Source organism: Brassica rapa, chromosome A09 (genome assembly GCF_000309985.2).
Source record: "Brassica rapa cultivar Chiifu-401-42 chromosome A09, CAAS_Brap_v3.01, whole genome shotgun sequence".
NCBI lineage: Eukaryota > Viridiplantae > Streptophyta > Magnoliopsida > Brassicales > Brassicaceae > Brassica > Brassica rapa.
The window spans coordinates 9,774,192-9,798,485 of record NC_024803.2 but is presented as its reverse complement, the minus strand read 5'-3'; the positions used below and the strand labels follow the sequence as shown (position 1 = coordinate 9,798,485).

The following is a 24,294-nucleotide window of genomic DNA, read 5'->3' as shown; positions in this document are numbered from 1 at the left end:
ACAAGACCATGTCACTAGTCAGTTACGATAATTTTTTAATTCATCTTATACTAAGAGAACACACAAAAAGGTTTACTCTTTTGACCGGCAAACAATTTGGAAGATGGGATGAAGCAGAAACTATATAGATTATGTAAGAAGGCACCAGTAATTTTAATGGCTGCCAAAATCGAACAAGAATCATGGGTCATTCAGGAGGTGACTCTTCCACAGCCTCAACGACGCCGTTTGGGAACCTATGACTATGAGTACCTAAAAGGATAGAGACACTGATACCGTCTCTTAGTTCTTGATCATCATACCCTTCGTCCTCTGTTCTCTGGGTGTAGAGAAGAAGTTTTATGCTTCTCTTAGTTCTTGATCATCATACCCAACTTGATGCTCTTTCCTTCTTAATCCTTTTACTCTCCATCCTCATTCTCACTTGAGAAGCTTCGTCCCATAGTCCCATGTCAGCATACATGTTATACAACAATACATAAGGTGTCGAGCTCTCTGGTTCAAGTCTCGACATTGCTTCAGCTGCAGCATGTGCAAGCCCAACATTGTTATAAATCCTACAAGCATCCAACACTGCACCCCACACCGTCTTGTCTGGCTCAAAAGGCATACTCTTTATCACACCCATGGCCTCCTCAAACCGCCCTTGTCTACTGATTACATCCACCAGCGAAGAATAATGTTCCATCTGCGGTTGGATCTTGTACTCGTTTACCATGGACATAAACTGTGCTCTAGCCTCATCGACGAGTCCCGCGTGAGCACAAGCGTTCAGAACCGAGACAAATGTTATATGAGAAGGATGTATCCCATTGCTTTTCATTGACCAGAACAGGTTCAAAGCTTCTGAAGAGTTACCGTGAAAAGCATACCCTCCTATCATCGCATTCCATGTGATTACTTCTCTTTTAACTCTCATTTCATCGAAGATTCTCCTCGAATCCGTTATATCTCCGCATCTCGAATACATAGTGATAAGAGCGTTGTGAACCGGCACGTCAGGGATCACACTCTTGAGGACGATTTGGTGCATCTGCATTCCTAACCGCAGATTCACAAGCCCTGTTGATACGCTTAGGAGAGAAGTTAGAGTATGAGGGTCAGGCTTCTCTCCTTCAGTGTTCATCCGTATAAAAACTTCAACAGCTTCTTTATAGTCCTTGTACTTCTCATAAGCTGCTATGATCGAGTTCCACGAGACAATGTTTTTCTCAGGCGTTCTCTCAAAGTAGTCACGAGATAGCTCCACATCGCCAACGCTAGCGTAACCAGACACCATCATGTTCCAAGAATGCGTATCTCTGTTTGGCATTTCCGAGAACAAACACAAAGCCTCATCCATCTTAGATACGTGCACATACCCATCGATCATCGTGTTCCAAGAAATAGTATCTCTGTCTCTCATCTGATCAAACAGCAACCGCGCAGAGACCACGTCACCTGCTTTCAAGTAGGCTTTGATCATCGAGTTCCACGAGACGTAGTTTCTACAAATATCAGGAATCTGATCAAACACACGCCGAGCTGCTTCCACTTGTCCTCTCTGTCCATACCCTACAACCAATGTGTTGTAAGCAAACACCAAATCTTCCTTACCGGAATCTACACAACCATATTGAGTTAAAACATTCGCAGCTTCCTCCAGCTTCTCGTTCTTAATCAAACCAGACACAAGCGCGCATAAACAAGCTGAATCCTTCTCAGGCATTCTCATAAACAACTCAACCCCGCGACTCACTTCACCGTTGTGGCAAAACCCACTGATCATAGCACTCCAAGAAACAGCGTTTCTCATAGGCATTCTCTCGAACAGCAACAGAGCTTCACCTATTCTTCGATTCTTAGCGTAACCGCTTATCATCGTGTTCCACGTAAAGGAATCTCTTTTAAGCATTTCATCGAACAGCTTCCTCGCTTCCTCGAGAAACCCGCAAGAAACGTAGCCAGAGATCATAGCGTTCCAAGTGACGACATCTCTCTGAGGCATTTCGTCGAACAGCTTCCGCGCATTAGTCATTTCTCTCCTCTTTACGTATCCGCTAATCATTGTGTTCCACGTCACTGTGTTCCTCGCCTCCAGCTTTTCGAATATCTTTCTAGCTTCGGCGATGTATCCTGATCTTATCATCTGGTTTAGCTCCTTGTTCGTGGCTCGGAATCCTAAGCTTGACGAAGAGGAAGAAGAGATAGAGTTTGTACGTAGACATTTACGAGACGATGGTTGATGGACCTTCCTGAGAATCGAGAAGATACCTCGTGATCGGCTCATCGTCGTCGACGGCGAAGAGCACTGGGTAATTTGGTGAAGACGATGTGAATATTGCCGGTTCAGAGGATGCAATCAAATTGATCGGTTTATAATGTTTGGGCCGGGAAGTAATTTCGGTTTGGTATTCTTAGATAGTAGGTTTAGGCAAATCCCCCTTAATTAAAATCGATTTGATTTATTTTAATAAAAAACTAAAATAGATAAAGATCAATGGTACAAATCGTAAATCATATGTCAACTAAAGGCTAATTTTCATATAATTTTTATGTTGTAATAAGATAAATTTGATAAATAAATAGCAATAAAATGTTGAAACAAAAAAGGACAAACCAGAGACAAATTTTAAATTGAAAAATAAACAGTATAATGTTATGTGTATGGTTATAAACTTTATATAAAAATATATAATAATTCTTAATTTATGAATACAAAAAATTCTATACAACTATGTATAAGTGTTTATTTTTTATATTGTTATGTTATTGGATTATGATATATTTTGAATTGGCCCACATATTTATTTAGCATATGTGCAAGTGCAAAGAACTTGGAAAGAAAGTCACACAGTACACTTTTACAATTTTAACATCTGTAACAGTACTCTTATGTTGGAGAAGTACCTAAATAAATAGGATTTTTATTGATTTAAACCATCAACTAAAAATGAATCGTAAAACAAACCCCCATCTAAAAATTCTGTGAAATAAACCCTCATCTTTATGTCCGTTAATTTTTTCGCCCTTCCGTAACCTTTGTCGTGAACTAATCACGTTTATCTGTTAAAGCAAAACGCCCCGTTTCATTTAAAGAGAAAACGTCGACATATTTCCTCACAGAAGTTAAAATCACAACTCATTCCAAAAACCCCCCAAATCTGAAAATTATGGTTCTTCAAAAGTGCAAGTGTGAGAAGAGAGGACCAATTGTAAGTTTCTTTCGTCAAACCGAGATCATATATTGTTTTTTTACTTGATTCTGTAAAATCGATTTGAGCATTTTGTGTTTTGGCTTTGGTCGAGTTTGAATTATTTTTGTGTGTTCTGAGGTAGAATTCGATGGATCTAGAGCATGGAATTCAAGGAGGTGCGACTGTGGAGCTGCTATTATTTTGTTAATAATAATGTCAAATACCGCAAGGAATCCGGGAAGAAGGTTTTATCGATGTGGAGCAAATTCGGGTCAAAACCATATTTCTAATGACTTGATGAAGCACATGATGAAGAGTTTGTAGTTGTGGCAAACAAACTGGAGATGATGGTGCAAGATTTGGCACATAAAATCAGACTTAGCTGATATGAAGAAAGACATAAGTGAGATCGTAGGCCTGATCGAGTGTCTTAGGATGAAGTCTTAGATGTATTAGTTGTTGTCAGGCAAAATAAATATGTAGTCTTTAGACGGTTTAGTCCAAGATTATGTTGTTGTTTATGACTTTTCTGATTATGCTGTTGTTTATGACTTTTCTGATTATGTTGTTGTTTCTGACTTTTGTGTTGTTTTTGGATGATTATGACATGAGTTTATGATAGTCCTATTGTTGTTGTTTCTGACTTTTGTGTTTTTTTTGGATGGTTATAACATGAGTTTGTGTTAACTAATATATTTCTTGTACTTGTTGCACATCAGTGAAACCATAAGCAGTAGCATAGATATAAAATCTCATCATCCTAAATAGGAGAGTTGTTACAAAGACATAACCAAATTGTCACATAGATACTTAATAACATTAAAAACAGATCAAGGTTCATCAGTTAGAGGACTTTGGGTTGTTGCCTTTGAGTTCTTGAAAGTTCTTCCACGAGGCAATTTAGGTGGCTTAGGAACAAGATCGAGTTTACATTTTCGTTTATTGTGTCCAGTTTGTTGAAAAGCATTTTCATTGTAGGCTCGGGCGCACTTCCAAAACACCTTGTGAAGAGGACCCATCTGCTTATATCTCTTTCGCAAGTTAGAAAAAATGTGCCTTGCACACATTACGGTTTTGACGGCGTATGCAAGTTCTTTCTGCTGATCTGAAGACAGTGCAAGAGCGTTTCCTTCCTCTAATCCTAAATTTTCCCGCAACAACTCCATAAACCATTGCCAGTAGACCTTGTTCTCAACCGGTACAATAGCCCAAGCGATGACATATGCGGCATCATTAGGATCCCTTTCCACTGCAGTTAACAATATCCCTTTCATGCGTCCTTTTAAAAAAGTTCCATCTAAATGAATCACACGACGACATGCACTCTTCCAACCTATTTTCTGCGACTCAAAGCATGTGTAAACCTTCTCAAAAAACTCTGTCCTTCGATCCTAAAATAACCATAGAACCAGCATTGGTCTTCTTTAACTCCTCAACATAATCATACAGTCTTGTAAACTGCTCCGCATACTAATCACTTATGATATATTTCAGAATCTGCCTAGCACTTTGATACTTGGTCTTTGTAACCCGAAGACCTATTAAAGCCAACCTTTGCATTATCAACTCTGCAGAAAGCTTCGAGTTCTGCCTGAACTCATTTAGAAAATCTGCAGCTATCTTTGGTGCGCTATATAGGTCAACAACACCTATAGGGTTACAACTGTGGGTTTCTATGTGTGATCTAATAACCATCTTGTCTGATTGGCTGTTAATGGAACCATATAATCTCCATTTGCAATTCTCTTGCTCACATATTGCAGCTAACTTCTTCTTTTCAAATTTTTTGAAATGTATGTTAACCTTCTCTTTGATATCATACTTCTGGATCGTCTCTCTGCATTTTTCTTTCGACACAAACTGTTGACCTACATATAACTCAATTCTGCGATCTTCATCATCATCAAACCCATCACTCTCAACATAATCATTTTTATAAAAATCACAGGACTCTTCCTCACTCTCTTCTTCCTCCTCCTCTGCATATAAATATCCCACAAGAACATCATCTAAACATGGATCGTCTTCCCTAATGACATATATATTCATACTATCCACCTCATTTGAACCTCTAATCATGTTTTCTACATCGCTATCAGATACCAAGTCTACACGATCCGCCCCAACAGCTCGACGAGGGATGTAAGAAAACTTACACATGTTCTCTGCATAGCCATTTGTTAAGACGACATTTTTCAGCATTTCAAGTGTTGGTCTTCTGAAATACACTCGACAACACTTAGTCCGACCACCATTGTAAGATCCATCTAAAGCCTAATATCCTCCAACTCACAAACGAAAGAAGAAAGTCATGTAAAAGCAAATGAAAATCGCTTAGATTGATTGAAAAAAATCTCAATCAAAAGTACAAATCTTCAAACCGTAATAGAAAGAAAACGTAAACAAACGAAGAACTAACCTTGGGCTTGGAAAATTCATTCTCTGCAACACGATTCTCGCACTGAAACGCACACCCAGCAGTCACAGATTCATCTCTTCGATTTGAAGATTAGGGTTCGTCGAGTGAAAGAGGTGAATTGGGGGAAATTAAGATTACTTCCCGATAATAGTGATGTGTTTACCAACTTTGTGTCGTTTAAAATAGACTTCGTGTTGTTTTGAGCAAACATGTCGTCGTTTTCCCTTTAAATGAAACGGAGCGTTTTGTTTTAACAGAAAAACGTCTACTGTTGACGACAAAAATTACGGAGGGGCGAAAAAGTAAACGGACATGAAGATGAGAGTTTATTTCACAGGATTTTTAGTTAGAGATTTGTTTTACGATTTATGTTTAGTTGGGAGTTTGTTTTATGATTGATCTGAGTTAATGAAGAAACGTCTACTGTATATAACTATCTATAAGTTTTTATTTTTTATATTGTTATGTTATTGGATTATGATATATTTTGAATTGACCCTGTTTTAAATAAGAAATATTTATTTAGCTTCAAATTTTTTTGGTGTTGATCTTTTTGGTGTAAATTTCCAGCTTGTCCGTACTTCGGGTTTTTGTTTCCGCATGATTTCGTTTACTTTAGTTTCTCCTCTTTCGAAAACTTATTCTTAATCGACATTTTTCTTCTTTGGTTACGCACATACGCCTTTTGTATGAGAATAAATCTTCACTCATCCTTTTAAGAGCTGATAGATTTGGCATCAGAATCAAGTTTCTCAGATTGAAAACAACGAAGTGGTGTTGGATTTACCTCGACTGATATATTCTTACAACCACCAAAAAACTAAAATTGAGAAAACTCCATTGATTTATGCAAAGCTTATATTAAAAGGGAAAGTGTCTTTACTATCGTAAAATTATTATGTTCAAAATTAACACTAACATTATCGTAAAATTATTATGTTCAAAACTTATATTAACATTATCGTAAATTATTATGTTCAAAACTTATATTAAATATAAAATGAATGTAGTTACATACTAAAACTATTGTAACAGATAGATTGATCATTGATCAAAACTTGACATCTAAGAGCATGACTAGTTTCTCCGCTACCACCCGCAAAAGCAACTTTTGCGGTTGGTTTCAGTTGTTGGCGTTTTGCAACAATCATTCAAACTGCTCTAAACCGTTTCAAACCGTTGTAAACTCTTAAATTCAAAAGCTTGTTTCAGTTAGCGGTTGCGGGAAGGTAATTTTTTTTTCCTTTTTAAAAAACAATATAAATAAAAATAAAAATTTTAAATTGAAATAATAAAATATATCTATTATATTTTAATTTATATTATAAATTTGTAAAATAAAAATATTTTCTATAATTTTTTAAAATTTCAAAATATAATTTTTATATTTATTATAATATTTTGTTGTTTAAAATTTTTATAATTATATAAAATATAAATATTATTAATTTATTATTTAACCGATGTTGTATTTGGTGGTTTACTAATCATAAATATCCCGCAAATGCACCAATTTCTAACCGCAATACTAGTTATACAAATCTCTTAAAACTGCTTAAAACCGCAACCATCTGCATCCGCAAACTTCCGCAACCGCAGTGGTTACACCAGTCAGGCCCTAAATAATATATATTAAATTCATTATAAAATAAAAGACAACATATTTTGATTAATTCTTGCAACGTGGAGTCTTGACTCGAAACAAAAGATGTAAAAGTATGATTAATGGGGGTTTTTAGGGTGGAGTTTTTAGCAAAATATAAGAAACCATCTCTTAACTTTTAAATAAAAAATTAAGAACCGGCTCTTAAATATCTTATCTAAGAACCGGTTCTTAAATTTTTTAGTTATAAGTTAAGAGACGATTTCTTATATTTCGCTAAGAATCCCACTATAATAACTCCCCATTAATCATGCTCTAAAAAGAGTTTAGCCAGCTTAGACTTAGATATATATATCTTAGGAAAACACGTATGTATGTATATGTATTATTCACTTAGATTAGTTAGGTCGTAATTACTGTATTTATATTACACGTTACACATAAAGAGCATATACATTATATCATAATTTATAAAGGCGACAATCTCTAGTTTTATTTATGAATACAAAAGAGATTGTGTTGGGTTTGTAGAGTATTTGTTTTTAATATACGCGGAGACTTGAGCATGATCACCAATCGCTCAAGGGTTGGTGGTTCCATAGGTACGGCTGGATGCATCACCATAAGCGATTCCACTGCTCCCAGAACCATCAGAATCCGCTGCAGCACCAGCAGTGGTGCCACCATAAGTGTAACTGTCAGAACCTGCACTTACGGTGGCGGGACCTTCTGCATCGACAGATCCATAAGTACTTTTAGAGACAGTTGCAGATGTATCTGCGCTGGGACCGTCGGGACCTGCAGCAGCACCAGCATTGGAATTTTCATAATTGTTGGCACTAGTTACAGCATAAACTCTGCTAAGCCCAGCTCCAATGCCGTTCGTAGTGACAGTTTTGGGAATAGAGATGCCTAACTTTGTCTCTTTAGACACTTCTTCAAGCTGCCTTGCGCCAACATTGGCACACACAACTCCAACAAAGATCAAAAGGACAACAAACTTCATGGCATTCATCTTCGATTTCTCTCTGTTATTATATTTATTTTCCTTTTTCTATTTTTGATGAGTTGTATCGTTATTCAGCTACTTTATATACACACAGACATGTAGTTTTCAAGAAAAGAGCGCGTTTCTTACAAGATAAATACATGCTTAAATGCATCAGTTAATATTTTAACCCTTAACTAACAGTCATATACCAAGATGTCAAATTCAAGGTACTATCCAACGTCAGAGAGTTACGGACGGTGTCGTGAGAAAATCTTAGTGCCAATAACCCCCCTAAGCTATCCAAATCTGGAAAAAATGTTTCCTTTAGTTATTTAATAAAATGTTTTGTAAATTGTAAATATTTAGAAACTTTTGAGACAATCTATACATTCGAATAAACAAATTTTGAAAACATATTTTAAATTTTATATTACATAAAAGTATAAAACTGAATGACTGATGAATTGAATAAACATCTTAAAAATGTTTTATCTTATGAGAACGAAATGTTCTTATATACTGTATATGATTATTAAGTTATAAAAAAAATTAAAAAAATATTAATGTGTACGTATTAAGTCTGAAAAACAATTATACAATACAGATAAATCTTTTAATTCATTATCACACATCACACATAATAATAAACTATTATCAAGATAACAAATGCTAATATTAATTATCATAAAATTAATATCTACGTACCTTATTGCTATATAATCATAAATAAGGACAAATATATATAAATATTTTTACATAAAAATATTAATATTTTTAATTTCACACAAATTATATATATATATATATATATATTACCATTTTGTGTTTTTTGCTTTTTTGTTTTTGTTTACAATAGAGGTCATCAATCATGATGAATTCGAGAAAAAGTGAAACAAAGAGAGAGAGAACATTGGTTTCATGAAACTTGGGAGGAAAATTTGTAGACTATTTTCTTCTTCTTTTTTAATAAATAAACTTTCTGACTATTTATAATTCTGACGCAGCTAGGTTTTATTTCTATCCGAAGTATTTGGTTTACCAGTTCGCATTGGCCGACAGCGATTTTTTATCTGTCTTTGGACCAGTAGCAGACCAGAGGACAGGATCACGTCTGAGCAGTCTTTTGCTGTTCGCTGCTGTCAGTAACATTACACCAAGGAAGATCAACACTGAGATGGAGCAGAAGATAAACATCAAAGCAGAAGCGACGTGGTGTTTCACCTCTTCTGCATACTGAACCGAGTCTAAAGCAAGAAAAGTGATTGGGAACGAGTAAGCCCACCATGCAACATTGAATCTTTTTATCGACTTCTTCAAAAGAGTTGGCCTACATACCTGAAAATGTCAAACAAAACCAAAGGTAAATGTCCAGTCATATGATTTCTGTTTCTTAGCATATCAGCAAACTCAAAGCCGGTCCCAGACATAAGTAAGTGAAACATTGGACAACGATCCCCAAAGTTAAGATATATTGTTAACCAACCAAAAATTATAAGATATATTTTACTCAAACATCGGTTCACAAACTTGTTTAATTTTTTTATTTAAATCCTTATTAGATTGTCTAGAGCCTTAGAATTACACGACCCGCCTTGCGTAAACTTACCAGGGATACAAAGATGAAGAGCGACAGGAAGAATAACATCTTTGCTACTGTATCAAAGGTTCCAGAAATGTGGTTCCAAGCTAGACTTCCCGTGGCTGGTGCAGCAAAGAACAAGAAGAAAACTGGCCTCAGAGTGGTTGGGAAGTTGTTTCCGCCTGGTAGGCGTTGATAAAGTGTGACAAAGATAACTAAGTAGTGAACCATCCCGAGCGAGAACAAACATAGAGCACACTCTCTCCAGCCCATCTCCGCTGCTCCTCTTGCAGCCACTAGGTTTGCTATCACTGAAACTTGGCTCGCCGGGTTTGCCATTATCGACAAAAACCTTTTTTCTGTTGTGAACCATTGGCCGTAAAGCTTTGTGTCGAGGGTCAAGATCGGAGCAGCAAACAGCCAAAATAACGTCTGGTACAAAACGCTGTGTGGTTCCAACAGAGGAGCTGATTGAAGCAAGAGAAGGCATGAAATGGAAGGAGCATAAAGATAGTTCACTCCAATGTAATGCGAGAACTCTTCCTTCACCAAGTCAAAGAAGAAAATGCACTTGAAAGCATACAGAAAACAGAGTGACACGTGTGTTGCAAGTGCTAGATACCACAGGAGGTGAAACGCCATAGACGGGAGATCGCTATGCAAATGGACCATTGTCTTCCACAATAAAGCTTGGCTACAAAGAGAAAGGCTTATTCTGAAATATCCAGCGTGGAGACTACTTAAAACAGACATCAGGACAATGGGCTCGGCATCAGCGAGGTTAGTATATCTCTTTTTCTTTCTGGATATTGGGTAATCAATTTTGATTTGAATTTCTTGACAAGGAACTACCAAGATTTCCATCTCAGTATATTGATTTGATAGCTTGTTTGATTCTGTGAGGTCTCCTAACCTTAGGAAAAAAAAGATTCATAAAGAGGCATTAGGCAGAGAAATCAAAGCCAACGGTGACTTAGTTGGAATAGTGTTGGACAAAAATGATAGTTCAAAATGGTAATGAAATCTCATAAGGATAGCAGCGTTTAGTAACTTTTCTTTTTGACATCAACGTTTAGAGCAGCATTAACCAAGCACCCCATTCGGGGTGCTTATTTTTTAATTTTTTTTCTTTTCTTTGATTAAAGAAAAATTCAAAAACCCACCAATCACAAGTTGTCATGTGTCAGTAGAACCCGCGAACAGTTGAAAATCTTCCCCAACATCGCTGCTTATTTAGGCAGCAGAAACACCCTATTTTTCAAAAATGATGAAACCCACCCACTGTTTTATTCTTATTTTTCTAAGCATCCTAACCTATATACCATGGTTAATGCTGCTCTTAGTAACTTTTGCTCAGCTTCAATAACTTCAATACACATAAATCTTTTCCAATTAAACATTTATAAAAAAGAATATTAAGTAAATAAACCTTTGATATATAATACTACTACATATGTACAATAAAAACGCTAAATTAATATGTATGGTTGTTGTACTTTATTTTTTGTTTCACAAAAAAATCCAGTTGGGTTTATAATAAGTCCGGTTATTACTTGGAGAGATAAACTTTTAAGTGTATTTTAGTGAAACGTATGATAGAAGCTTAAAAACATTTTTTCCTCAGTGGAAGTACTAGAAGAGTGTGATTGGGTACTACAAACTTAACTGAGAGTAAATAATATTATAGAAACTGGCCGTAACAATAATAGGGTAAAAAATGTCACTTCCAGCGTAACAGGAAATTAGAGTAAATTGGAGAAAAAGAAAAAAGTGGAAAATGGTGGGAAATTAAATGTTGAAAACAAGAGTAAAACAAAAAAAAACATATGTCGCTCTCCCTTCTCTCTTCTACTCTCTCTAAAAAAAAAAAACCCTAGTTGCAGATCTCGTTGTAAGCCTGGGCGTTTTTAACTCAACTCGAAGTACCTACCTAGACCCGAACCGGAAAAACCAAAACCGAATCCGAACTGTTATATCAAAATATCCGAACGGGACTTATGAGCTTAGTACTTTGGTGTTTGGTTATAATCCGAACCGAACCGACATCCGAACTAGGATCCGAAGATATCCGAAATTAGTTAAATATGTTAATGTTTTTATATATTTTAAGATGATTTAGATATTTTAGGATATTTAAAATATTTTTTAGTTTGTTTTAATTGTTATTTTGAATACTTTTTAGTTAATTTAGATAGTTTAACTAATTTTTAATTAGATTTGTAAACAATTTATATATTTTGAAAAAAAATTGTCAATTTTTAAGCTTTAAAAAAAAAATATTTTTGGACGATTTTAAACATTGGTTACATCCAATCCGAACCGAACCAGGAAGGAACCGAACCGAAACCGATCCGATAATTAGTAAAACCCGAATGATACTTCTGAGCATAACACCGAAAATCCAAAAATCCAAATTACCCGGACCGATACCGAACGGACCACCGAACGCCCAGGCCTATCTCGTTGGGTGGTCGCAGAACCGTGCCTTATGTGTTACTAGAAAGGCATTTGCCTCAGGCCTCACCAAAAAATAGATACTTTAGGGGCCCCAAATTCTTGTTTAGGGTATTGGTAATATAAGTTTAGCATGGTGTTGTTTTCGCTTAAATTCATGTTAGGATTTTAATCACAATTCACAATAGATATAGAACCTTAAACAATGAATACATGTCAAATCTTGTGTATGGAAAGCGACTGAAGAGAATCTTAATGATTTTATTGTGATTTAAGTTAGATAGAAAAGTTTCGTTCAAATAAAAGTTAAATAGAAAAATCACAATACTAAAAGGTGAATATCTTCCACTCTAAAGCTATCCACATCAGATTAAATAATCCACCAATCAAAATACATTTAAGTGGCATATCATTTCTGAATTACCACATCAATTTTATTAAGACCATTGGGCTTCTCCGGAAAACGATTAATCATAGACCTTTGCCTTTCTTCTTCCAAAACGAAAAAGTTTTATAACTCTTACTTTGCTTTCACTTTCCAAACTCTTTTCTTCTTCTCTTCCCTATCCATAAATTTTGTTTCAGATCTCTAATTATAACATTGATTCTTATCCCTTGAAATCACCTCCTTCGGTCAAAAAAGAAAGAATCAATGGTGATTAGTCTCATAGATGAGTGATGGTCGTGTAATCATATTCATGTCCTCATAATCAGCTTTGCATCAAGAAGAAGCTGAGAGTAACCAATACATATATTTTGAGTACTTTCCCCAAATCTTATTTATCCTCTACTTGAAACAATGGTACGTGATTATTGCCAAATTTTGAATTGTTGTGCCGTTGGTTAAGTAGGAGAATCTTATGTTTGTTATCTGAAATTAGGAGACCAAAGAAGAGAAGAAGATCCTCACAGAGGAAGAACCTGAATGGAAGAAAAGAAAGCTGTCAAGGTTTGGCTTTTGATTTTTTTTTGTTTTCTTCAAATGGTTAGAATCAACGTAGTTAGCCACTAAACATTAAGGAATAAGAGGAAATAAGTGTGTCTTAGTTCAAAAAAAAGAGAGGAAATAAGTGTGTCTTCTGATTTGTGTTATACTCTTTTGTATTTGTGATGCACAAAGCTCGGTCCAGATTTTTACGTATTTGAGAAGAAAGATTTGAGAGTACTATGAAAAAAACTAATTTAAGTTATTGTATCTAAAGGTATTTGATCCCTCACTCCAGATACATTTCATATTAGATCCGTCATTCCAGATATTTCTTTCGTTTTCAGATTTATATCTTTAATCTCTTATGTTTACTGATGATTTAATGACCACTCCCTCTCATATATTGAATGATTTTGATTTACCAAGTCCTTGAAAACTCTCCCTTCCACGGTCTTATTAGGAAGCAACTGAAGGAGGGACATAGATCTTTCCAACTGTTCGACCCTGTTGTATTGTGCAGCATGTGAAACCAGAGGAAGGTAACCTATATATGGTATTTGGTCCTCTCTTTTTGCTCATCTTTTGTTTTTTTAATAAAGAAATTTTAGCTTGAGCATGTCATGTTTTGGACTCCTGTGCCACTAATCAGGATATGCTCCAGAACCAATTGATGTTCGAAGGATATTATATGCAGACATTCTCTCAAATGGAGGGGAAGTCACATTACAATAGATGGTCCAGTTGATCCTGGTTGGTTTTACAAAAACTATCCACGATTCAAATTTTTAAGTGGCAGAAGGTGAATGATGGGCTTATCGAACTGCATATTTTTGCTTGGAATCCCGAGTAGAGTCTCTGATTCAAAATTCAAACAGTGAATTCAGCGTATGTTACAACGTTCATCTGTTTTTTTTTCTGGGAAAGAGTTGCATTGAGTTTATGTTCCACTAAGCTGAATATTTTGAACTCTTTTTCAGGTGATTATATTACAGATGAATGAACAAGACTGCATCCTGATCTCATGTCTTTACCCTTGGAAGACGAGAATAAAATTATCTCTAGGATGGATCACAAAGGCAAGAGAAATGTAATTGACATATATGCAGGTATCTTGAGATTGTGATTCTTCAAGCTATTTCACAAAAAAAAAAGCACTCATTTGACATTCTATGAAAATCTTTTACAAGAATATATGTTTTTTTTTGGGTATTCAAATATTCAGCTCTGTGGAATTAGAGGCAATATTAAAGCTCCTGCCAAGGCATTGTTCGGGCAACCAGAAAGAGCCTAAATTTTTAACCTTTTTAGTCAGAACAAACAAGAGCGTAACGCAGCCATAGTCCTTGCTCGCTCTTTTGATTGCAATGTAAGAAAAACTATTCAAAATGTAAAATCTTCTGTTAAAATTATATTCTCAGACATTGAAAATCATTGTGGGTTTATTTACACAATACAGTTTTAAATATAGGAGTTGAGGCTTATATGCTGGTAACATTGCTTGGGCTAAGATGATCAAACAATGGTGAATGAGTCATTGTCATTAACCACAACCACCAGTTTTATTGTTGTGTGTGTTGTTTGTTTTTTCACTGTGGTTCAAAGAAGGAAGGTGCAAGTCTGGGTTCTCACTGACCATCCAATATTGCGGCATAGAGTTTCACTATAAGCAGCATATTTCATTTTTACTTCTTTTTTTTTTTTAATATGGATCATCGTTTTAATTAGGTTGCCATTTCTGATTTGTTTTGGTTTGTTCTTGAATTTAGATTATATTGTCAAATATATGGTCAGGTCTCTTGTGGTTGAATCAATAGTCTAATGAATTTGTGTGTTATCTATACTTCTGAAACATATGAGTCTCCACGCTACTTCAGGGGCATAGTTGGTCGTGTGGCAAACTGGATCTAAGACGGCAAATGTAGACTCAGGGGAATCGACTACACCTCCCATCAATAAGGCCTCTAAACAGCTTCCATGGTATGTAAGACTTATCTCTTCTTTTGTATGATTATATATCATTTTGCAAAGTTCATCAGATATGTGTAAAACATCAATGTTACTCATAAATATGGGATGTAGCAGAAGACGGTGAAAGACCTTTCATCACTTTCAAATATCACATATCTGGTCGAGAAGAAGGTCCCTACATCTATATATGGGATTAACGTTGCAGAAAAGATCTTTTTTCATCATTTATCTTATACCTCTTGGATAGGTTATCCTGGTGCAGTTTCTAACACACCGACATACATTCTCATGTCAGAAACTACCATGAAACTTAACATGGAGGCATCTGCAGAGAACAAAAACACTCCGATTAACTTAGCTCAGAATACGTACTGGAACTTGGCGGGTAATGCCTCATGGAACATTGTTGACCACATGATCCAGATTTGGGGTCCACATATCACCCATGTGGATCAACACACAGATCATGCGAGATTCTTACGGGAAAGGGATCTCCTTTCGCTTTCACCACAAGAAATGGATAGGCGAGTCTACAAGAGAGGTGGGCATAAGATATGATCATAACTACGTATTGGACTGTCCTGATCAAGAGAAGGACGGGCTGAAACATGCAACAAAGCTGAAGGACGGTGCGAGTGAACAAGTGATTTTACATGGATGTGGTTTAGGTAACTGATTGGAATAACTGGCCGTTTAAATTATTTATGTCTTCATATATATATAAATTTTAAAAGTCACGGTTACTATATATTTACAAGGAGACTTGGATTTTTCCAGAGACATGTTCATTTTCTCATTCAAAAATAATATTCCAAAGCTTTGGCTATTGAATTGTTTTTGACTATCCAAAAACAATATATGGAGTTTTTGAATTTTGACTCATTAACACAAATAAGTATTGCTGACTCAAAAGTATTTGAATTACACAAAATATTATAAATTTTTAAAGTTATTGATCATCAATTATCTAAACTATCGCTTTAAATATATGTTACATCAAAATAAAGTTTGGACTATTACTTTTCTTTGAATAGTTTTAAGATTAAAAATTAGTCAGTCTCTTATGTAGAAGGATTAACTTATTGTTGGATCTATAAAAGTACGAACATTATGGTAACGTCATAAATTTTTGTACTAAAATTATAACAAGCTTATAGACATTATTAAAAAAGTTTAAAGAAATATTGAAGAACAAATATTAAAATACAGAAAATAGTACTACATCACTTCATATAAAAAGTAAGAGGAGTTGAACGAGCAAGGGAAAAACCACCCACAATACACCTTTGTCATGTTCTTTGTTGTAATTGGGTATTTTGGTTTATCAGAACGTAACTCTGTCTTTAAAACTAGACCAAAAAACTCTGTTTTAAAATAAGAAAAGTTTTTTTACATTGGCCTATAACAATAATTATTGCCTATTTACATATAAAACAATGTAAAAATAAATTATATAGTAATAAAGTATATTATAAAAATTAAATAATACAGAAATAAAATATTAAACATGATTTGAATAATAAATATAAAAAATGTGATGTTAAGATTAATAATATATTTTCAAACTAACCAAAATATGTAAAAAAAAATATTTTGGATAATAACTAAAGTTTAACAATTTTTAATTCATTTCACATGTGTTCATCATCCCATACATATTTTAGATGATAAAAACAATAAATTGCAAGTTTTATTCATTTCTAATTTAAATTATTACTATTTATATTTTATAAATAGATATAATATTGTAATATAAATATTAAATACAATGCTATTTGTATAAACCTGGGCGTAGCCCGGGCAAAATCTCTAGTCATTTTATAATAGTGTTGAACTGCTAATTAGTTATTTTAGTTACTAATTTTATAAAATACATCCAAAATGTATTGATACTATTGAATGGCCTAACTATCATATACTTATATAAAATTATTTTCTTATAAATGTTGATTATGGAAATTTGGCAAAATAATTTTTTGAATATAAGAATTATGTCTTAGTCCTTTTTACTGTTTTGTTTAAATAATGTTTTGTATTAAAAAAATTACAAAGAAATTCTTTTGTTTTCAGTAATTTTATATTTAAAAATAGGTATTACAATTTCCAAAGTTGAAATGGAAACATTTATTTCCAAATTTTAAATGAAACATTTATTTTTAAGTTTGCCTTAGGTGTCAATATGCCTTGGCACGGCACTGGGTGGTCGGCGGCCTCCTCGGCTCCGGTCCGCCCCCTCCCGTCGCTGCTCTCTTCTTTCTCGCCTCTCCTCTCACTCCCTCTTCTTGCTTCCTTTTTCGGTGTTCTGGGGGCTTGCGCCACCGCGGTTCCAGATCTGGTGCTGTCTCTCTCGGAACTCCAGAGAAGCGGGGAGGAAGAGTGGATGTGAGGTTCCCTCGGTCGGGTGTGGTCGTGGAAGTCTCGATCTGGCGTCAGATCTGGATTCCGGAAGTAGATCAGTCTCCTTCCTCTGCTTCCTCTACCTTCCGTTCTCGGCATGAGTGAGAAGGTTCGCTTGGTTGAAGGCGCTTCTCGGTTTCTCCAGGCGGTGGCGTTGCGGTGTTTCTCTGCGTGTCTTGGTGTTCTCCGTAGGTGTTCCTTGTTAGACCGGTCAGTCTATCTCGCAGGGGCTTCCAGGGGTTGATTTCGGTTCGAAATCGTGAAGGTCCGTTACGGGTTCTCCATCGCGGTGCGTGTGCGAGGTGGAGAGTCGTCGGCCTTGTCAACCACGGCTTCTTCCTTTGGTGGCGGCACGTTCAGAGCCTGCTTGTCTCAGGGGCATGGTCTAGGACTGCCTCTGTCCACTTTGACTCAAGGTGGTGCTTGCTCGTTTCTGTTTTCTTGATGTAGGTCCGGTAATCTGTGGCGGCTCTTGGTGGTTTCTTCTCCAAATAAAGCTCGATTTGGTGTGAGCGGGTGCGCTCGGTTGCGAAGGATGCTGTTTGTTCGTGGAGGCTGCGGATTAGGCGGGCTGCACGAGCTGTTTTTGACAACCTGGATCTTTAAGGACTGATCATCGGGAATCGCCATACTCTACCGGGTTCAGTCCTCGTTATAACTGCAGGTTTGATTTTGCGGCAAGCGTAGGTTACAACTCTGGTGCGTCTTTGCTAGCTAGCTGCTCCTCTTGTAGTCGGTTTATTCTATTGTCCAAGTTTGAGTTTGTGTTTAGTTTATTTCTGTTAATCTGTTTTTGGTGTCTATGTTGTTCTGTAAAAAACTTAAAATTTGGTAATGAATTTTAACATTTTTACCAAAAAAAAAAAAAAAAAAACATATGCTATTATTCTAGCAAAATATGAAGTAAAGTTGACTGAGTGTTTTTCTTCATTTAAATAGTGAATAGAATAAAACATAAAAAATGTATTTCGCTTGATTGGAAAGTTTTCAATGAAATGCGGAGTAAATTAACTTTTAAAATAAATATTTCCTCAAAATAAGCAATTTTACTCTTTTTACAGTTACTAGCGAAAAGATAGATGAAAAGTTATCCACCTGACAGGTATGATAATACTTGAAGTGAAAGTAAGTATATTTCTCGGGAAATTACCACAAATAGCACATTGATAGTACCATTTTTCATGTTTACACTAATTACTTTTACCTTTACTTTTAATGAAGAGTAAAAAATAATTATACACTTAGGGTTAACTAATGGGTTACTAATAGAAAATTGCCACAAATATCACATTCATAGTACCACTTTTCATGTTTACACTAACCACTTTTACCTTCACTTTTAATGAAGGTTAAAAGACAATTATATCCTTAGGGTTAACCTAGACTTAGGGTTTCGAAAACATAAAAAAAATTATACTTTTTTTTTATTTTTATTTTTTTATTTAAATAATAATTTATTATATATATAAACAACAAGGGCATAAGAGTCTTTTGCCACTTAATGAAGAAGGTATTTTTGAAAATGTCTCTTTACTGGTGGTAAAAATGAAAAGTGGTACCATAAAAGTGGTAAACATGTAATTTTCCCATATTTCTCTCTGAAATATAACGCTATTTATGACATACAATCAGATCCGAAGTGAGTAAAAGGAAAAAACTTAGCACTTATGATGAACAAATGGTATCTTGTAACTTTTGTACTAATTATCTTATGCTATTTGTGCCAAGTATATCTCAAATGGTTACAGATAGGACGTTCGGATATCCATTCGGATTCGATTAGGGTTTATACGGGTTTTTAAGATTAAAGATTTCAACCTCATTCGAGTATTTTTAAATTTTAGTTCGGGTTCAGGTTTAAGTTTGCATAACCCAATTAAATTATTTATAAAATTTAAAATTCATATATACTTTAATTTTCTAAAAATCTAAAAATAAAATAATATATAACATATAAATTTGAATAATATATTTCAAAATACTTAAACTTAACATAAACATTGGTTTATCTTCAATATTTAGATGGATAATCAATAGATAATTTAAATATTTCGATGTAATTAGTATTTTTAACTTATTATAGATATTTAATTTTGACTATTTGTATATGTTTCTAGTATTTCAAAATATTTTTAAAATTTTAGATTTTTTGGACATTAAATCTAAATATAAATAATGATTTAATCATATAATCTAATTCGGATATATAGCCATAATATTTCGGTTTGGAGACATTTCAAATATATTTTACTATCACTATTCACTACTAAATTCTAACCATTTTTTTTTTAATTTTCAATTTTACCCAACCGTAATTTTATTATAACTAAGCCTTTATTATAGACATAAATTTAATTTATAATAAAATTTATAATGATTTATATGAACTGATAATTGCGAGAAGGCAATCACTAATAAATTTGTTGCATTATTAATAACAAAGATTTTAGATATAAAATAAAACTATATAAAAGTTTGAGAATCAATTTGTAAATAAATAATTTCAACATCAAAATAAGTTTGTAAGTAGTATTTCATTCAATTTCATGCGTTGATGTTTATAAACTTAAATTTTACCTCAAGATAATTTATTACTGGAAAACTTATTCTTCATATTTTTATGTTTTCTCAACATAAAGAACCGCTGGAAATGTTCTTCCTCTTACTATTATAGATAGATATATAAGGTTGTTTATTATTAGAGTTTGCCAGCAGTATAGTTCTTAAGTAAATATATTTTCTATCAACTACTCATTTTATTAATTAAGTTTCGGTGGATGATAATTAAACACACACGTATTGTGCTCTAGTCTCCTTGACTAGAGAATATCACGTACATTACAAATCCTAAGAATATGGACTATGTAAAACATCTCAAATCTTTGACAAAAAATATTTAATCAAGAAACTATGAAAACTTATTTAGAAGCTATTGAGATGCATGTCTCACTTTCAGTAACCAATTTAGAAAAAAAATTAAGTTTAAGTATGTAAATAAATTATATTAAAAATATAAATTTTACTTCTTCTGTTTACAAAAGTATCATTTTGATACTTTTTATTGTTATGCAAAGAGCCACTTAAGTAATTTATATTAAAAATATAAGTTTAAGTATTGTTTAGAAAATTTTAATTAAGTATTGTTGAAATTTAGAGATTTATAACTGTGTATATAATACAAGTAAAAAAAATATAAATTCGTAAAATCTAAATCTCGACCAAACTAAATCTAAATCTTAATAAAGTTTGAATATACCTGTATATTTTTGCAGCAAGACTTTGAAACGAATGATTTAAGATTGTGCAGCAATATAAATATCTTGTCTCTGAAATTAGATCATGGATTGACGTCGCCGAAATTCCCTCTGTTGAACGGATTGTTTTCTGATCGTATTCGTGGTTGTCGCGTGAGTACCTCACGTTGACTTTTGTTCTTCTCAAAAACGATATTAAGTTTGCCTTACGTGAAGATTCTTTATATAAAGAATTCACGTGCATCATAAAGCTCCTTTTTGATTATCTCACGAAACCCATATATATAATTATTATTGTTGGAATATCTTATATACTGTAAATTTTAAAATTTTCAAAGAAGAGAGTACGAGTTAGACTGCTATCGTAAAATCTTGTCAGATCGGTAAACCAAGTGGTCCTGTGAGTTTTCAAACCGCATAAATCTGAAAATCCGAAGGAAAACGACAATGACCTAAAAAAAAATGCACGATCTAACTGGCTGACATGTCAAATCATAATAATTATTTTTTCTTTTGGTTGAGATATTTGAAATTCAATTTAAATATTTCTTAGAATTATTTTGCTTTATGTTGTAAGTTCGGATGAAAATAACTCGAGGAACTCAAATAAAAAGAACACATAAGTAACAAATATTATTTATTTATCTTAGATGTATCTACCATAGGTTACGTCCTTATTCTGGTGGAATTCTCGAAGTCCACTACGGTTTAAGTCTGTTGGAATTTGAGCAACGTAGGCTAATTAATAAGTGAAAAAGTTCCTAAATACATCTCTTCCTTTGGGAACTTCTTCATCCATCCCAAACAAAAAATCGGACGAAGTTTTCATCAAAAAAAAGAATTTCAACTTCTGGAAGGTTAGCAAAAGACCAAACCCCACTTGATATTTTACCTTCATTTATATTCAACTAAAGCGGTTGTCGTTTAGTTTTGCCAAGTTGAAAGTTCAAAATTGATTTTCAATATTATTAAAATTAAATATACAATTGTCAGTAACTGACACAACTTGCATTATACATAACTTTAATATTTTTCTTAATTTATAATATTTTGATTTTAGATGCATTGCAATCAATATATACATGTACGAGTGAGATGATCAGTATAGGGGTTTCCCTAAATTCCATGCTATTTTTTTCTAAACAAATCCCATTTTACTTATTTTTCAATATAACATGCTATTTTTTCAGCACAACTCCTTTATCTCGTGTCACATAAGCACATGTTTAGTGCACCGCAGCCGCCAAGCCATGACTGCCAGAGTCCCAGTCCACGGTCACTTCTATCATCAAGACCAAGACCGTACCACGCACCAAGTTGATAAAAGGAAATAACAGTAAACTACTAAACCAATGATATTTTTTAAAAAAAACTGCAATTTCCAAACTTAACTAATATAGGTTCCACCTGTTGATTGTGCAAAGCTGCAAAAGAGTCAATCAAAATGTCAAAACATTGTAATTTCCATGAGAAAAAAGACTAAATAGGAATATAGATAGATAGATACTCACAAATGATTTATTCTAGCACTTCTCATATCCTCATCAGAATTCAAATATATCTCACGGAAGAACTTGTTCAAAGCAGCGTCTCCTTCAAGCTTATCATCCTTCTATTCTTCTTCACTTCAGCTTCAAATTTGTCATTCACCAATATTTTCTTGGAAGAACGATAAGCTGGTCTCATTGAAACCTCTGCACCATTACACAAACAAATAATATAAATTTTAAAATGTCAAGAGTCTGTGATTCAAACTTTTCATCAGATGAAACTAAATAAAAAGAAAAAAGAAAGTAGAAAACCTGTTTAAGAAATTCGGGTCTGGCAAAACTGCTTGTTGTTTGCCATGTTCAAGAGAGGCCCATGTGATTATCTCTGCTTTTGATATTACTTCATATTTGCACTTCACTACTGCTATCTGAATACACACCGCAAGGAAAAAAAAGGTCAATACAATGTGTACAACTCAGAACATGGCATTGTTTGAGTTTAAAAGGACTGCTTGATACTATCTAATAAAACGTATCATTTATATCTGATAAAGTGTATCCTTTAGATATATAACTCTTTGAACTGCTTATAGGTTAAGCATGATTATTCTATTAGTTTAAAAAGTTAGAGTTCAAAAAGTTTAAAAAGACTGCTTGGTACTATCTAATAAAATGTATTCTTTAGATGTCAATTATCCAATTACATCTATAAACCAATTACCTTTCCCAACAATCTCGGTTTGAGATGATACGCTTTCTCTCTTGGAACATCAGTCAAAATACTCAGATGCAAAATCACTAACATAATTGACACAATTTACATAGAAGTGTTTATCATGGAAGTGTGTTCTGAGAATGCATTATGCTTCAAACGATCACATTTAACACTAATCATAAAACATCAGAAAAATATAATTGAGAAAAAACAAATATTTCACGCATAAACCCAAAAAAAAAAGTCAGCCATGAAATATAAAAGAGAGATTAATTTGAATTACCTGAGATTTATTATCATTGGTTTCATTGTAACAACATAGATGATTTACGGTTTCCTTCTCTAAGCCTTGAGACAGAAAAGAGGTAATTCTAACAAAAATATTTAAAGATGTAAACAATCCCCAAAAGATAACAAATTATATAATTGATAGGACAACGTCAATGAGTTTCAAAGTTTTTAAGAAGCTTTGAGATTACATTTGGCTCTCAGACGTACCGAAGAGGATCACGCACAATAAATAAATTACACTTGATTAGCATACACATCTTATATTATATTCTTGATAAGTGATTTAACTTTATAAAAAAGAATTACCTTTTTCGAAAGGGATGATCAGTTCCTGGATAAACAGAGTCGTTTCTTTTTGTTAGTTGAATCACTACTGATGTAAAAATATAGATAGAGATACAACATGGAGAGGAAGAGAACAAAAATAAACGGAGAAGAAGAATCTCCCATAAAATTACCAGTAATGGTGTTTCCGTCTATGAGTTATTGATTATCATACATCTGCGCAATATCACAAAAGTAGAATTTAAATTAGAACGATCAAAAACATATGAAAACTTAAAAGATAGATGAGTGAAACTAATAGGGGTGGCCTAGTTTAAGTTTATATAGAAAATTAGTTTAAGTTTCTAAATGACCTAGTTTTCAAGAGAAGTTATGAGATAAAATATACTCTAATAAATTTTAATTCAGCTATGAGATAGAATATCTTCTAATAAAATTTTAAAGATATTCTGGTTATTATATATACATAATTTGGTAACTTAAATCTTGCTATATATATATTTAAATATTAAATGCATGATATTCGGAAAGAAGATAAAACAAATCCCACTATAAGGATTTAAATAATAGATAATAAGGAAAGAATAAGAAATTTTAACGTTAAAACCCTTCAACTAAGTTTGTTTTGGGTAAAAACCCTCAAACTAAGTATTTAACGAAAAACCCATAAACTAACTTTATTTAATGAATTAAACTCTAACAGGTCATAATTACCATTACTACCAGTAAATCTTTAGTTTAGTG

The 24,294-nt window shown here is 33.7% G+C and overlaps 3 protein-coding genes and 1 long non-coding RNA gene across 4 annotated transcripts; 1 reads left to right on the top strand and 3 right to left on the bottom strand.

Moving 5' to 3' along the window:
• Positions 1 to 15: 15 nt before the first annotated feature.
• LOC103838415 (pentatricopeptide repeat-containing protein At1g62260, mitochondrial) lies at positions 16 to 7,769 on the bottom strand. Its single transcript, XM_009114852.2, has 2 exons — positions 5,596 to 7,769; positions 16 to 5,464 (listed from the first exon to the last, which is right to left on the bottom strand). Exon 2 carries the CDS (start codon positions 2,267 to 2,269, stop codon positions 365 to 367), a length of 1,905 nt encoding a protein of 634 aa, XP_009113100.2. The 5' UTR covers positions 2,270 to 5,464; positions 5,596 to 7,769; the 3' UTR covers positions 16 to 364.
• A 9-nt stretch (positions 7,770 to 7,778) lies between these two features.
• LOC103838414 (UPF0540 protein At1g62060) lies at positions 7,779 to 8,213 on the bottom strand. Its single transcript, XM_009114850.2, has one exon. The coding sequence runs from the start codon at positions 8,211 to 8,213 to the stop codon at positions 7,779 to 7,781; it is 435 nt and encodes a 144-aa protein (XP_009113098.1).
• Positions 8,214 to 8,957: 744 nt separating this feature from the next.
• Positions 8,958 to 23,266, bottom strand: LOC103838413 (S-type anion channel SLAH4). Its single transcript, XM_009114847.2, has 3 exons — positions 20,772 to 23,266; positions 9,796 to 10,681; positions 8,958 to 9,524 (listed from the first exon to the last, which is right to left on the bottom strand). Exons 1-3 carry the CDS (start codon positions 21,014 to 21,016, stop codon positions 9,225 to 9,227), a joined length of 1,431 nt encoding a protein of 476 aa, XP_009113095.1. The 5' UTR covers positions 21,017 to 23,266; the 3' UTR covers positions 8,958 to 9,224.
• On the top strand, positions 13,960 to 16,712 carry LOC103838411. The gene is made up of 2 exons (XR_004451239.1): positions 13,960 to 14,035; positions 14,128 to 16,712. It is a non-coding gene; the product is annotated as an uncharacterized LOC103838411 (long non-coding RNA).
• Positions 23,267 to 24,294: the final 1,028 nt, after the last annotated feature.